The sequence below is a fragment of the Stenella coeruleoalba genome (assembly GCF_951394435.1).
Source record: "Stenella coeruleoalba genome assembly, chromosome: 3".
Lineage (NCBI taxonomy): Eukaryota > Metazoa > Chordata > Mammalia > Artiodactyla > Delphinidae > Stenella > Stenella coeruleoalba.
In genome coordinates, this window is record NC_137148.1 from 168,682,028 (window position 1) to 168,698,287 (window position 16,260).

At 46.9% G+C, this 16,260-nt stretch overlaps 1 protein-coding gene across 3 annotated transcripts in view; it reads left to right on the forward strand.

Annotated features, from left to right (window-relative positions):
• Nucleotides 1-10,335: 10,335 nt before the first annotated feature.
• Nucleotides 10,336-16,260, forward strand: part of INSR (insulin receptor) — a 130,558-nt gene continuing 124,633 nt past the window's right edge. For all 3 annotated transcript variants that reach the window (XM_079917504.1, XM_079917505.1, XM_079917506.1), the window contains exon 1: nt 10,336-11,185. In XM_079917504.1, the coding sequence (XP_079773630.1) occupies nt 11,086-11,185 (100 nt within the window). In that variant the 5' untranslated portion in view covers nt 10,336-11,085. The remainder of the gene's footprint in view (nt 11,186-16,260) is intronic.

Below are 16,260 nucleotides of genomic sequence, written 5' to 3' on the forward strand. Positions count from 1 at the left end.
GGTTCTTTCCAGTTGAGACACCAGCCACAGAGGAATGAAAGACCAGTTGTGTTCTAGAATTGATCATTGACAAGGTGCAGTTGAATGGACAAATAAATGGCATCTGCAATAATTTATTTGTTAAGTTTATCATATAACACAATGAATTAATATATTTATGATATACTATAATATATTAATATATTTATTTGTGTGATTATTTGATTCAACTGGAAGCTCCACGAAGGCAGAGACCACTGTTTTCTAGTACCAACTTAAGGAACTGGTCCAACGTGGGCATCCACAAATATTTATGGAGGAAACAATTCCTAGGATGCCTGCTGTGTGCCAAACCTCGGTCCAGATGTTGGGGACACAGCAGTGAACACAGCCTATCTGTAGCTGATGGATGGTGCCGAAAGACCTCCGATGGCTGGAACATAGGGAGCCAGAGTGAGTGTGATGGGAGGTCAGCAGAGAGGCCCACGAGTGGCCTTGCCGGCCCTATGGAGCCCTGGGAGGGACACCACATAAAGAAAAGTCCCATGACTGCAGTGCTGAGAAAGGCCTCTAGGGGGCAGAAGTGGAAGCTCGGAGTTCAGGAAGGGGGCGCTTAGTAGTACCGGAAGGAGATAAAAGGATACGGAAAGTAGTGACCCTCTTTGCCAGCTGTGTGTGCAGGAGAACTACTTTGGACTAAATGCATCTCATTGTTTTTACCTTTAGTTGCTTTGTTGACGTATAACTGGCAAACAATAAACTGCACAGATTTAAAGTAAAAAAATTGATGAGTTCTGACATACAGCCATCATCATAATGAAGATAATGAGCATACATAGACTCAAATGAATAAATAATACCCATACATTTTGCCAAAATGGAATTGTACGATGCATAATTTTTGCAACTTAAAAAAAAATAGTAATAGATAGCGTTCGTCTTTCCATGTCATTACCTGGAAAACAAGATTTATCATGCTACTTTTATTATTTATTTATTTATTTATTTAGGCTACGACGGGTCTTAGTTGCGGCATGCATGTGGGATCTATTTCCCTGACCATGGATCGAACCCGGGCCCCCTGAGTCTTACCCACTGGACCACCAGGGAAGTCCCACTACTTTTTTTTTTTTCTTTAACATCTTTATTGGAGTATAACTGCTTTACATTGTTGTGTTAGTTTCTGCTGTATAACAAAGTGAATCAGCTATATGTATACATATATCCCCATATCTCCTCCCTCTTGTGTCTCCCCCCCACCCTCCCTATCCCACCCCTCTAGGTGGTCACAAAGCACTGAGCTGATCTCCCTGTGCTGTGCGACTGCTTCCCACTAGCTAGCTATTTTACATTTAGTAATGTATATATGTCAATGCCACACTCTCACTTCGTCCCAGATTCCACTACTTTTAAAGAGGGTATATTCCACAGCAGGACTTTGCAAATTTTTCTCTAAGGGAAGGAGAGTAAATATTAAGGCCTTATGGACCAAATGGTCTCTGTTGCAATTAAAACCCTTCTGCTTTAGCACAAAAACAGTCACAGACAGTATAAAAGATGAATGAGCATGACTGTGTGCCCATAAAGCCTTGTACAAAAACCAACCCTTGTTCTATGACTTGAATCTTGTTTAGTGTTTATTTACCTAGTCCCCTGCTGAGGGACAGTTGGGTTGTTCCTTCCCTCCCCCTGCCTTTCAAGGGATGCTACTGCAAACATGTGCAGAGATCCTAGGGATGGCACAAGGTGGAAGGGGGTTACATCCCTGAATCATCATCCATCAACCCAGAATACCCATTTTACAGATGCAGAAACTGAGGTCTAGAAATAAACAGTCACATACATGAGGAAGGAAGAACGAAAACATTGGGGTTTATTTGTTATAGCAGCTGGCGCTACCCTAATACAGTGGTTCTCACCTGGTGGTCATTTTGCCTCCCAGGGAACATTTGGCCGTGTCTGGTGACAATTTTGACAACTGGAAAGGAGAGTGCTACTGACCTCTGGTGGGTGGAGGCCAGGGATGGTGCTAAACATCCTACAGTGCACAGGACAGCCCCAATGCAAGGAATTATCCTGCCCAAAATGTCAACAGAAAACCTCTCCTAACTGAATGAACATCCCTCTTGGAATCATTTTATTTCTTTTTTTTTTCCTGTGCCCTTGAATATAGTCACATTTCTCAGCCAAGGAGAGAGAAGTGTCTTTCCATTTAGGGCAGGGCAGTCTGGGTGTGTGGGAACTTACTCAGAATGGAGTTGGGTTTTCAGCCTCTGCTCGTTTGGGGCTTTGCCTGTTGGATAGAAGGAGGATGTGACTTCAAAACTGACCTTTGGGCTCTCCTGGGATGGGAACATGCCTTGAGGTCTCAGATGGACCCACTCCTTGGATTCAGAGGTCGGGCCGCTTGGAGAACAGCTGAGGCTGAGTTCTAGGAGTTTTCTTGGCTCTTGGTAATCTGATACGCGCTGGTGGGAGATGGTTATTTTATTACTGGGACCGTTTATGATGGTCCATTTTCCAATGCAATTTACAGAAGGCTCCGTTTTGGTTTTTGCTGGCAGTCTCGAGAAAGAATCCTTGGCTGGTGTTGGCTGAATATTTGCTATATGCCAGGCTCTGTGTGAAGTGCATGGCCTGTACCAACTCCTTTAATCCCCGTGATGACCTAGGAGTTGGATCTGAAAACCTCATGATGGGCTGTGAGACTCTGGGGTATATGAGTGTCCCCTCCTTACCTGTCTGATATCTCCGCTCACTTGCTCACTCAGCTGCAGCCCCACCAGCCTCCCTCTGTTCCTCCAACATGCGAGTCATCACCCTGCCTCAGGGCCATTGCACAGGCTGTGCCCTCTACCTCGTATGCCTTTCCTCCACATACCCACACGAGATCTGCCGCCACTCCCTTCTGATCTTTGCTCAAATGTTGTCATGCCAGAGAAGGCCTCCTATTTAAAATTTCACCTCTTTCTCACCCACTGGTAACTTCTATCCCATTTTCATTTTTCTCCACAGCATACAGCCCAGTCCGACTGAGTCTGTATATGTCAGTCACATATTTTGCTTATTGTGTGTCTCCCTGCACCGCTGTATGAGAAAAAGGGAGTTTAAATGGCTCTAATTTCACCTCTAGATCCCCAGTCTCGGCCCACGGTAGGAGCTCAATATTTGCAGATGAAGGTACACGGCAGGTGCCGTTTTAAAGATGAGGCTATTGCACTGTTGAGGTCCAGAGACATGAAGGACCTGGCCAAGATTGCACTCAAATAAGTGGCACAGTGGACTTGAACAGTGCCCTCAAACATCCCTCCCCCATGCTTTCCATTTTATTTTATTTATTTTTAAAAATTTATTTTATTGAAGTATAGTTGATCCACAGTGTTGTGTTAATTTCTGCTGTACAGCTAAGTGATTCAGTTATACATAAACATATATTCATTCGTTTTCTGATTCTTTTCCATTATGGTTTATCACAGGATACTGAATACAGTTCTCTGTGCTAGACAGTGGGACGTTGCTGTTTATCCATCCTATATATAATACTTTACATTTGCTCATTTCAAATTCCCAATCCATCCCTCCCCCACCCCCCTCCACCTTGGCAACCACAAGTCTGTTCTCTATGTCTGGGAGTCTGTTTCTGTTTTGTAGGTACGTTCATTTGTGTCATATTTCAGATTCCACATGTAAGTGATATCGTATGGTATTTGTCTTTCTCTTTCTGGCTTACTTCACTTAGTATGATAATCTCTAGGTCCATCCATGTTGCTGCAAATGGCATTATTTCATTTTTTAAAGTAGATTTATTTTATTTTATTTATTTTTTGGCCGCGTTGTATCTTTGTTGCTGTCCAAGGGTTTTCTCTAGTTGCAGCAAGTGGGGGCCTCTCATTGCGGTGGTTTCTCTTGCTGAGCACTGGCTTTAGGCGCGTGGGCTTCAGTAGTTGTGGCTCGCGGGCTCTAGAGCCGAGGCTCAGTAGTTGTGGCGCATGGGCTTAGTTGCTCCGCGGCATGTGGGATCTTCCCAGACCAGGGCTCGAACCCGTGTCCCCTGCATCGGCAGGCGGATTCTTAACCACTGTGCCACCAGGGAAGTCCATATCCCTAGATTCTTTTAGATACAGATTTTGATTTAAATTGGATCTGTAAATTATTTTCTTGGAGGGGGAGGGGTGGCCCTTAGACAACACTCCGTTTTCTTATCCAGAAATGAGGCATATTTATTTATTTATTCAAATCCTATTTTATGTCCCCTTAAAAAGTACTATAGTTTTTTTAAAGATATGGGTCAGAGCTATTGCTGTTAAAGTTTTTCCTCTGTATTTTATTTTATTTCACTTCGTAGATATGATGATGCTATTCTGAAAAAAGTCTCTGTCTTACGCTGATTTTTGAAAAGGGAATGCACGTACATGGTTAAAACAATCCAAACAGATAAAAAAGGATTACCAGCTCCTGTACCTTCTTTGAGGGATATTTCCTGAGAGATCATTCACATCTGTGAATGTGTATATGCTAATTTGTGTTGCTGTAGTCTACTCCCCTTTTAAAATGCAAATGATAGCGCTCTATTTACACTATTCTTCACTTAATTCTTTTTGTGTAATAATATGTATCTTGGACATTTTGTCATCTCTGTACCTGTGGATTTAACTCATTGTTTTCTAAAAAGGTCACAGAACCCCACTGAATATTTTTCCATTATTATATTTATGTTAGAAAACAGTTATTTTATTTTATTTTTAATGGAAGTATAGTTGATTTACAATGTTGTGTTCCTTTCCGCTGTATGGCACAGTGATTCAGTTAAACATATGTATACATTCTTTTTCATATTCTTTTCCATTATGGTTTATCACAGGGTATTGAATATTGTTCCTTGTGCTATACAGTAGGACCTTGTTGCTTACCCATTCTCTATATAATAGCTTGCATCTCTTAACCCCAAACTCCCACTCTATCCCTCCCCCTTGCCAACCACATGTCTGTTCTCTATGTCTGTGGGCCTGGGAAACAGTTTTCTCTCAATTATAATTTTTATATTTTTCCATCTAGATTTGGGTAACTGTCCCTCTAAGCCAGTAGAAAAGACTCCTGGACATTGCAACAATGAAAGGAAATGTTTCTGAGAAATAAAAATATTTTACATGAGTTTCATCCCGTCTTTCATCTCTCTTGATAACTACATTGGGAGGAGGGAAGGAGGCAGAAGGAGAGGCAAACACCACAGTGTTAATCCTTTTAGATTTAGTTGGCAGTACTTCCTTAATATTTTTGTCTTATTCGGGTACAAATAGTTCGTCTCGGAAGCTTATCCATCTCCTAAGCCTAACCATCAGGTCCAGTCACAATCTAAATTCTCTCTGAAACGGGTTAAGATGAAGCCTCGGTTTGGACGATGACCCCAGTAGCATCAGAAACCAGGGAAGCCCAACACTCCAGAATTCTCATGGGTTGCAGCTCAGCCATGCCGCACATTTCAGAAAGTGTGGTTTCAAGTGTAGGTGCAACATGGGATCATGGAATGGGTCTGAGGATTCAAAATCCATATCTACATCTATTGATAATGGAATGTCATTCAGCTATAAAAAAAGATGAAGCACTAATTCATGCTACAAGATGGATGAACCTTGAAAACTACTATGCTAAGTAGTGAGAGTCACAAGGTCACATAATATATGATCCTACTTACAGGAAATGTCCAGGATAGGCAAATCTATATAGACAGAAAGTAGATTAGCCGTTGCCAGGGGTTGAGGGGAGGGAGACTGGAAAGCGATTGCTTCATGGGTATGGAGTTTCTGTTCGGGGTGATGAAAAAAAATTTGGAACAAGATAGTGGCAAAAGTTGCACAACAGTGTACTGAATGTCACTGAATTGTACACTTTAAGATGGTTTCAATGGGAAATTCTACGTTATGTGTATTTTACCATCATAAGAAAAAGCAACCAAAAACGAGAGCCCAGTGTATTTGAATAAGGGTCAGAAATGAAGACTTGACGAATAACAGAGCTATGTGGAAGTGTTGAAATAAACCCCCATGAGACCAGGATGGGTAGACACCAAGCTGTGTAAGTACAGGATGTCTGTTTTCTTATACCAATTTCACACCCTGCCTTTATATCCTCAAAGTTCCCCCAGAGGAAAAATAAAACCCAGGAAAACACATGAGAATATTACGAATTACTATAACTTGTCAATGCAAATCATATGTGAGTGGTATCAGAGGAGAAAGAAAAGAGAGAGAGAGAAAAAGGAAACTTTGAAATATTTGAATTGATGAGGCATTTTTGGAGAAAGTAGAGGTCTCCCTGTTTCTTGGGGGAAAAATTAATTTAGGGTGATTCCAGGTTGTGCTGCAATGATTATCTTTGAGAATACTTCTTTTGACACCCATGGGAGGATATTGTGCAGCATGTAATTTCCTAGAAGTGAGACCAGTGGGAAAAAGTCTCAATGCAATTTACATGTTGAAAGTCTTTGCCAAATCTCCCCCCTGCCACACCCCTTAGTTGAACTCATTTATACCAGTGTTGATGAGAACGGATTCTCACAAATCTTCACATTGTGTTGCCCATTTTCCTGACAGTTGGCAAACTCAGTGAAGATGACATGGGCATACCTCTAACTATGAAGAAGGCTGAACATCCTTTTATATATTTGAATACCTTTAGTATTCCTTCTTTTTTTCTTTTCAGTGGGTCTGTTTCTGTGAGCTGCCTATTCATGTCCTTTGCCATTTTTATTTTGGCAAATAAGAGTTTGCGCTTTTTTTCTCACTGAAAAAATTAGTATTATGTATTATATATTATGTAAAATGTTATAATGCATGCCCTTTATCTGTCACTTAAGTTGCATATATTTTTCTCACTTTTAAAAATCTGACGTTCAACTTTATGCATGGATTTTTTTTTTACTATTCAAATAACTTAATTTTTTCATAGCCAGATTTGTTGTGTTTAGATTTTATTTTATTTTATTTATTTAAATTTTATTTTTGGCTGCGTTGGGTCTTCGTTGCTGCGCGTGGGCTTTCTCTAGTTGTGGGGAGCGGGGGCTACTCTTTGTTGCAGTGCACGGGCTTCTCATTGCAGTGGCTTCTCTTGTTGCAGAGCACGGGCTTTAGGTATGCGGGCTTCAGTAGTTGCAGCACTTGAGCTCAGTAGTTGCGGCACTCGAGCTCAGTAGTTGCGGTGCACAGGCTTAGTTGCTCCGCGGCATACGGGATCTTCCCGGACCAGGGCTCGAAGCCGTGTCCCCTGCATTGGCAGGTGGATTTTTAACCACTGTGCCACCAGGGAAGTCCCTATTTTTAGATTTGGGATTTGCATCTTGCTTAAAGAGATTTTCCTTACTTTGCAATTATAAAACAAAATTTCCAAATTGCAGTCTTATGGTTTCATTTTTGAATGGCTATGGAATTCATCAAATACATTTTTAGTAGCATGGAGATGTTCTTGTACCTCCTCTCCTCGGACATGCGAATACTGTGATCTTGATGACTAGACTTCCTAACATTGAACCGTCTTTGCCCTCCTGGCCCATGGTCCACTTAATCCTGGTATAGGTGTTGTGTTCTTTCAGTCTTCAGCCTGATTCTGTTGGTAAATTCTCACTGCTGTGTTTTTGCCCTGTTGTTCACAAATGAAATCAGTTTGCAGTTCCCCCCCTACTCCTAAATGTAATGTATTAAAGCAGGTTTCCATGACAACACAGGAGTCAGGATTTACATTTGGTTTCCTGCTTTAATGTAACGGAAAACTGCTAGATTGAGGGAGATTGTCCCAGAGGGACCGGCTAAAGGAAGACCCCAGTAGGGTGGTGGTGGGCCTCCCTTAGTCCTCCTTGATGGACAACAAAAGTAGAGTATTTGGTGTTTATATTCATGAACGATGAAAAGATCTCTCTCATTACATCATGCCTTCAAAGTATGGTGTGCTTAAATGTCAGACCAAAGCCAATCTAAGAGAAACACAAAGCCAAACAAAAAGTCCCAAATGGTTTTTCAAAACTTTTACAACTTTTAATTTTGACATGATGTCAGACTTCCAGAAAAGCTGCACGAATAGTACGATCAATCCTTATATGCACACTTTTAGCCAGATTTACCAATTTTATCACACTTTCTATCACATCTGCTTTGTTCCGTCTCTGTCTCATTTTTGTTTTCTGAACCATTTGAGAGTAAGTTGCAGATATTATACTCCTTAACCCCTGCGTACTTCATTCAGTGTGTATTTCCTAAAGCCGGGGACATTCTGTTACGTCACTTAAGTACAATGATCAAAATTAATATTGATACAATACCATTGTCAGATTGACACACCCTTTTCAGTCTTCCCCAATTGCTCCAGTAATATCTTTTATTACAGAAGAAAATCCAAGAGCATCTTTGATCATTTAGTTAAGCCAGCTCTCTCCTCCATGAAGCTTCTATTTTTCCTTTCTTTTATTATTGACAAACGTCCTGCAGCGAGACACTTGCAGACCGCGGAAATACCCTGTTACTTTTCAGACTTCCAACCATCACTTAGCATTCGTGGATGGCTCTTACCAGAACCAATTATTTTGGAGATTAGCAAATGGTGATTTTCTACTTCCATTCTATTGATTTTAATAAAAGGCAGAGGTTGACTTTCAACTTTTAGATGATTGTATTTTTTTTGGGGGGGGCACGGTGGTTTACAAAAGAAACAATGAGTTTTTTTCGGGAAGTGGGTGTGTCTTCATTTCCATCCAGCAAGTCACAACTACAATGATTCTCTTGACTTTATCCCCAACATGGAAGTCTTGCGTCCTGAAAGATTTCCAGAGAGCATCACGTCCCCCGGAATTTCAGCAAATGCCACTGGCCTGGAATTGTTGGTGGCTTTTGGGGGCCCCTGTGGATCAGAGGGAAGCCCCTCAAAGAAGGGGAACAACATTGATCAGACCCACAATTCTTGGTACTCTGGGACTGCAGTTGCCTCTTGTCTGTTCTCCGTGGGTCCATTCTTGCCCCATTGTCCACAGTGAGATATTATTGGAAAGAAAATCTGATTGTGTTAACCTTTCGGTGTAAACCCTCTGATGCATCCCCGTTGCTTTCAGGATAAAGGTGGTGGTGGGGACAGCCCTTCACATGGCATATCAAGATTCTACGCTGTCTAGCTCAGTCTCCCCTCTTTTCTTCCTGTGCTCCAGCTACAATGCCTGGTTCAGTTATGAGAACACCAACCTGTCCTCCTCTGGGCCTTTGCACATGCTGTTCCCTCTACCTGGAACACTTCCCTGCTGCTTCCCTGGGCTGGTTTCTCCTCAACCTCAGATTTCAGTTCAAAAATCACTTCTTCGGAGGATCCTTCAGTGTCTCCCCACCCCACCTTGTAACACATCTGATGTATAATTAACGCCCTTCTCCCCCACTGGATTGTGAGGTCTACAAGGAAATGGATGGTGTGTATTTTGCTCCCTGCAAATCCCCATTACTTACTGCATGTTGATTCTTCCATTCAACAAATATTTATTAAGCAATGGATATGTCAGGCACCGGGTATAAAATTGTGAACAAGACAGACAAGATTTCTGCCTTCCTGGGGTGGGGCGAAGACACAGGTAGGGATACTGGCGTGCTGTCAAGAACAGGGAGGGGAACAAAGGGAGGAAGGGCTGGGGAGCGTTTGCAAAGTGTGGTCAGGGAAGGCTCATTGGGACAGAGAGGTGAAGCCAGACACTGGAGGGACGGGAAGGCAGGAATAGGTTTGAGTTAAAAGGACAGTGGGCCCACCTCCTGGCAAATTAATATTTGTTTAATAGATGAGAGAAAGAACGAACGCCCTCAGACAAGAGTTGTGCTGGGTGCTTTGTCATACTTTATTTCTCCTGCAACTCCCCAAATCTGACCCGCAGGTACTGTTCACATGCATCATACAGGTGAGGCTGATCCAGAGAGAGGACTCTGGGTCTGCAGTGTTGAAAAACTGCGTGTGTCCATTTGTGTCATATCCAAGATCTCCACCGCCCGGTTTGCACTTTTGCGAGGTTCTGCACGTTCTCCAAGGGGTCATTTCTCCAACTTGAACCACAGACCGCGCGGAGGGGCCCAGGCCACCAGTACATTGAGCGCACGGGGCGCGCGTGCACGTGGCTGTCCCCAGGGGCCTGCGCTGGGCTGGGGAGTACTCGGGGTAGGACAGGGCGCCCGCGAGGACCAGACTTGCTGTGGGGACTGGGACGAGGGGGAGACGAGCACAACATTTAAGGGAGTAACAAAAAAACCGAGTAACCTAGATAAACAATATTTTAATGCAATATTTTTAAAAAATCAAAATGAATTTTCCAAAGTCCCATGATGAACAAAATAGCAAAACGTTAAACACAGGATCCGTCTCGCTGGGTCGGGCATCTGGGGCGCCCCCAGGCTCTGAGACGGGAGTCACGGGGCTGGAAGGGGCGCTCCGGCTGGGCAGGGATCTGTGGCGCCCCCTCGGCTAGGGCGCGCCGGGGGCCTCCAGCGCGGGGCCCAGGACAGGGACGCTGGCGGGTGGGGCGGGGCGGCGCCTCCCCCCTGTCGGTCCTCCCTCTACCCCTCTCGGGCCTCTCCCGGGCGCCGAGTCCCTTCCGAATCCGGATCCGCGCCGCCTTTTCCCGCGGCCCGCACGGGGCCCAGCTGACGGGCCGCGTTGTTTACGGGCCGAGCAGCCCTCGCTCCCGCCGCCCGCTCGCCACCCGCCTGCCCAGGTGCCCGCCCGCCTGTCCGCGCGTCCGTTTGTCCGCGCGTCCGAAGATCTGAGCCCCCGAGCGCTCGGGGCCGAGAGCCAGGAGGCAGGGGCGCAGCGCCGGGCTCGGGGCCCTGAGATCGCGGGACGGGGCCCGGGCCGCGGTGGCCCGGAGTCGGGGCCGCCTCCACCGGGCCGCGTTGCCGGATTTGCAGCGGCGGAGGCCGCGCGCCCCTCCTGGGGCTGTTTCAAGGACCCTCCCGGGCGGAGGCTGCGGCCCCTGGGCCGCCCGCGTGGAAGAGAAGGACGCGCGGCCCCCAGCGCCTCTCGGGCGGCTGCTTTGGAGCATGCACCCCTCGGGCCGGCGCCCCGCGCTCTGATCCATCCGGACCCCGCGCTCCCGTAGCCATGGGCGCCGGGGGCGGGCGGGGGGCGGCGGCCGTGCCACTGCTGGTGGCCGTTGCCGCGCTGTTGGTGGGCGCCGCGGGCCACCTGTACCCTGGAGAGGGTGAGTCTGGGGGTCCGGGAGTGGGCGGGGACCAGCGCGGTGGGGAGGGGACCCTTTGCCAAAATGGAACCCCTGCTGTGGACTGAGAGCCCTCCTCCGTGGGAGGGCGGGTGGCCGGGACTGTAGCTCCAGCCTCGCGGGGGGCGGGAAGCCGCTGACCTTGGCCTTTGCCCGCCTGGGCTCGCGGCTCCACGCTCCGCGTGCAGGCCCCGGGCTGGAGGAACCTTGCCCTAGTGCTCGCCCCTCCACGGGCGCCTCCCCCGAGCGCTCCTCGGACCTGTGCCGTGCCTGGACCTCCCCGAGCCCAACTGGCTCCGGAGATGGGACACGCGTCCTGAGTCGCCTCCGAGAAGTGGGGTTATTGGACACTCTCGGACAGCCAAGTTCCTGGGGCACAGACGGTTTGGAGCCAGAGTCGAGGGTGACGGACTGGGGAGGGGGTCCCTCGAGGGTCCCTGCTGGTAGGTGACGCTGCCCGGGGCGGGGAACTGTAGAATCCACCCGCCTCTTCCTCGTATCTAGACCCATGGCTACCCCGACTTCAGGTCCATGTTTACACTCTTGGGTTCTGTTTCCAGATATCGGGAGGCAAACTCTAGCGCCTTGGCAACAGCGCAGTTGTAGTAGCAGGGGTGGCGTCGGCTTTAATGATTATTGTAGTTAGTGTCACCAAATGCCACGGACTGGTCGGTCTTATCTCTCTGGACCTTTTTTTTTTTTGAGATTTTTTTTGATGTGCACCATTTTGAAGTCTGTATTGAATTGGTTACAATGTTGCTTCTGTTTCACGTTTTGGTTTTTTGGCCGCTAGGCATGTGGGATATTAGCTCCCCGACCAGGGATCGAACCCTCACCCACTGCATTGGAAGGGGTAGTCTTAACCAGTGGACCGCCAGGGAAGTCCCTCTTTCTGGACCTTTGCGGCGGCTTCTTGAGGCTGATACCGTTGTTGGTCCATTTCGTAGGGAGTAAACTGAGGCTCAGGAAGGACACATAACTCACTTGCCCCAAAGTCAGTGCCAGAGGGAAAAACGAACCTCTCCAGTGGTGCCAGGGCCCAAGGCTCTGGACTGCTGCCCACGGCCCATGTCCTCCCTAATAACCTTCCTCCTCTGCCCTTTTACCTGTCAGCTCCGGGAGGTCTCTAACCTGTGGTCATTCCAGCCCCCAAAGCCTCCCTCCTGAGTGTCCCTGTGCTGGCAGCCACCAGGGGCAAATCCCAGCATCCTTCTTGGGCTTCGCAGCAGGTCTTCCCGGCTGCAGGTCAAGGACGGAAGAATCGTTTAAGAGAATGTAGCTGGGGTTTCCCACCATGATGGCTCAGGCCCTGCTTTCAAAATATCTGTTGGGTTACTTCTTCAGATTTCGCCATAAAAGGAGATCAGTCATGAGGAGGAAGGGGTCAAGGAGGGAAGAAACTGAAGTTCCTGAGCTCCCTGACGGTGCGCGAGGGGCGTGAGAAAGCACACGCAGGCTCTGGAGTTGACAGACCGGGTTTGCTGAGCCCCTTTGCCAGTTAGGCACTGTCTCCAAGCACCCTGGTATACAGTGGGTGCTTCATGAAGGAGGGTGGCAAGTGGTTTAGGGTCTTGTTAAAAAAGTCCGAGACCAGTTGTTAGGCTTTGCGTATGTGTGCGTGGGCTCACCCCCGTATGTTTCCTTGCTTCTCTGTTCCTGGTAGCTTTGGTAATTAACGGTGGATTTGTGCCTGGGCTTTCAGGGGTCCGTAGATGGATTTTTCCGCTTCTTACTTGTGTACAGTTTCCACAGGGGCAGAGGTTTACGTTTCTTTCGTTCACTGCTACATTTCCAGAGCCTAGAGCAGTCCCTGGCACCTAGTAGGTATTTGATAAATATTTGTTCTAGATTCAACTCCTATCCTTCCTGTCCTCCCCAGGAGTAGTCCAAGTCACAGCTGCTTTATTCTCCAAATAACTCCTAACTAACGAGAATATAAGCAAACACTCAGGGGGCGCGGTTCTATACACTTTGCATAGGTAATCTCGGTTAATCCTCACCACGGTGCTGGGAGGTAAGGCTTACTGTCCTTTTGGAAGGTGAGGAACTTTGGCGAGATGGCAGAGCTGTGATTAGAAGCCCAGTCTGTGAATAAAAGATTTCTTAATAAAAGGTTCTTCTTTGGAGTCTGAACCTCCCCACCCCCGTGGTAAAGGTTAACAAAATACTACTGAAGAGATGACATGTGATGCCCTTTGGAGGTTTAGGGAGGGGCGTGAAACTTTACAGATGGCTTATCTCCAACAGCAACCAATATGGCATCTTGGCTGGGGTGGGTGAGGGAGGGGTAGAGGGAAATCAATGGGATTTTTAAGGACTGAGGACTCAGAGATGTCACATGGTGTGTGCCGTCCCACTTCGTCCCCCCATGGAGTCTCTGTGGCTTGGCTGACCTGGGCAATGGCTTTCCCCTCCATTTCTCCTCGGGTTGATCCGCTCCGGCCCGAGATGACCCGGGGCATTGCAAAGTCAGAGAATGAAGGCAAAGTGGGATTAATTACAGTGAAAACCCACAGAGTTTCGGCGGGGGTGGAGGGGTGGGCAGTGAGTTGTATAGCTGAGGTGTGAGATGCTGCTTTCAGATCCCACCGGATGTTTCTCCTGTGTGTTCTCTTGTGTGCTCCGGGACCCTTAGAGCAGAACTTCCGCTCACCGGGTCACCTCCCTGGGGTTCTTCCCAGGCTTTGCTTCCCTCCTGGTGACCCACCCCTCGCCCTTGCCCCACTTACTCATAGAGGTCATTGGGGTGAGCCCCCTGGGGTCCCCACCTCACTCCACTCCATCGTTGACTTCCTTTCTTTTGTGATTAGAGCAGAACCTCTTGAATTCTCTGCTCTCGACATATGGGGTTGGATAGCTCTTGGTTGCAGGGGGCTGTCCTGTGTATTTTAAGATGTTGAGCGCCATCCCTCATCTCTAGATGCCAGTAGCAATTCCCCTCTCCAAGTCATGACCACCAAAAGTGTCTCCAGACATTGCCAACTGTCCTAAGAATCACTGCATTTGGGGAGATAACTTTTTCCTTCTCTAGGACACTTACCCACCTGGGTCCCCTGCTCTCTCCCCTCTGTTTGTTCAGGGATCTCCATCTACCCAGGAGCCTTTCTCTTTTCAGCCCATAAACGCTCAATACTCCCCTGGGCCCAATTACTCACCACTTACCTCTCGCCTTCCCCTGCCAAGCCTCCCCTCCAATGGGTCCCCACCGCCCTCGCTCTCTCACCTTTCACCCACTGCTCTGCCCACGGCATCTGGCTTGTGTCTCCATCGCTTTGCCCATGGCGCCAGAGAAGGTCATCCCTCACCTCCCAATTGTAGCCTCACCCCAGCTGACTTCTCTGGGTTTTGCCTCCCCCTGGAAGGCACCGTCTCCTGGTGAGTTTTCACCTGTGTCTGACTTCTCCCATCCTCTTTCTTCCTTTCCTCTGCTCCTTTCCTAGGCTAAGCTATTAGACCCTTCTTCCTAGAGGGCCATTCTCTACCCTTGACTCTCTCTGTCTCACTCAGCTTTTAATTTATATATGGTCAAAGCCTTTATCTAGAACAGGGGCCAAATACTGCCCACCCACGCCAGTTTTGTTGTAAATAAAGTTTTACTGGCATGCAGCCATGCCCATTCGCTCATGCACCCTCTGTGGCCGCTTTTGTGCTCCACAGGCAGAGCTGAATAGCTGTGAGCGCGTGGCTCCCGACAATATTTACACTTGGGCCCTTTCCAAAGTTTGCCAACTCCTGATTTAGAACAAACTCCTTGAGAATCATGATGACATACCTCATAGCTTGTGTGGTCCCTGATACAACTTTGAATGAATCAAGTTAAATGAAGCGCCCGGGGATGCTGTGTTTTCCCCTTTACGGAGCAAGCTGTATTAAAGAAATTTATACCATGTGCTGTGCTGAATGTAGGGGTTCCGATGGTGAGAAAATAACAGTGATGTTCCCTCCTTGTGTGTGTGTGTTTGTGTGTGTACGATCTTTGGATTTATTTGTTTAAACAGTCTTCTTGGCATTGAACGAGGATTCCGTGCTCCTGGCCCTGTCTCTAGTACCAAAAGAAAGTGGTATCTGCTATGAGATGTTCTCTTGAGACCCGCCCTTATGTTAATTTCTATTAAGAACACATCGGGGTGGCTTGGGTTATGTTTTGCAACTTAAAAACCATATTTATGGGACTTCCCTGGTGGTCTAGTGGTTAAGACTTCCCCTTCCAATGCAGGGCATGCGGGTTCGATCCCTGGTAGGGGAGCTAAGGTCCCACATGCCTCCCGGCCAAAAAAGCAAAACATAAAACAGAAGCAATATTGTAAAAAGTTCAGTAAAGGCTTTAAAAATGGTCCACGTCAAAAAAAATCTTAAAAAAGCTGTATTTATGATTTTCAAATTAAAATAATAACAGGTAGTGCATTCTCATTGCCAAAAAAATTATGAAAGTATAGAGAGGAAAAAACCAGAGTCCCCCTTTGTCCATAAAACCATTGCATTTCTGTCCTGGGAAATGACCATGCTATCAGTTGGGTGTATATCTTTATTTATTTATTAAAAAAAGTTTTTTTTAACGTAAGTACTGGCCAATGAATTTGTTTTCCTATTTTTTTAAAGTTTATTTTTTCTTGTGTGACTTTTTAAAAAAATAAATTTGTTTATTTTTATTTTATTTATTTTTGGCTGTATTGGGTCTTTGTTGCTGTGCGTGGGCTTTCTCTAGTTGCGGCCAGCGGGGGCTACTCTTTGTCGCAGTGTGCGGGCCTCTCATTGCGGTGGCTTCTTTTGTTGTGGAACACGGGCTCCAGGCACGCGAGCTTCAGTAGTTGTGGCACGTGGGCTCAGTAGTTGTGGCTCTCAGGCTCTAGAGCGCAGGCTCAGTAGTTGTGGCGCACAGGCTTAGTTGCTCCACGGGATGTGGGATCTTCCCAGACCAGGGCTCGAACCCGTGTCCCCTGTATTGGCAGGCGGATTCTTAACCACTGCGCCCACCAGGGAAGCCCGGTGCGTATCTTTAAACATTTTTATTTTTAAAATGGTCATACAGTAAAACTGACTTTTTTTTTTGGTGCACA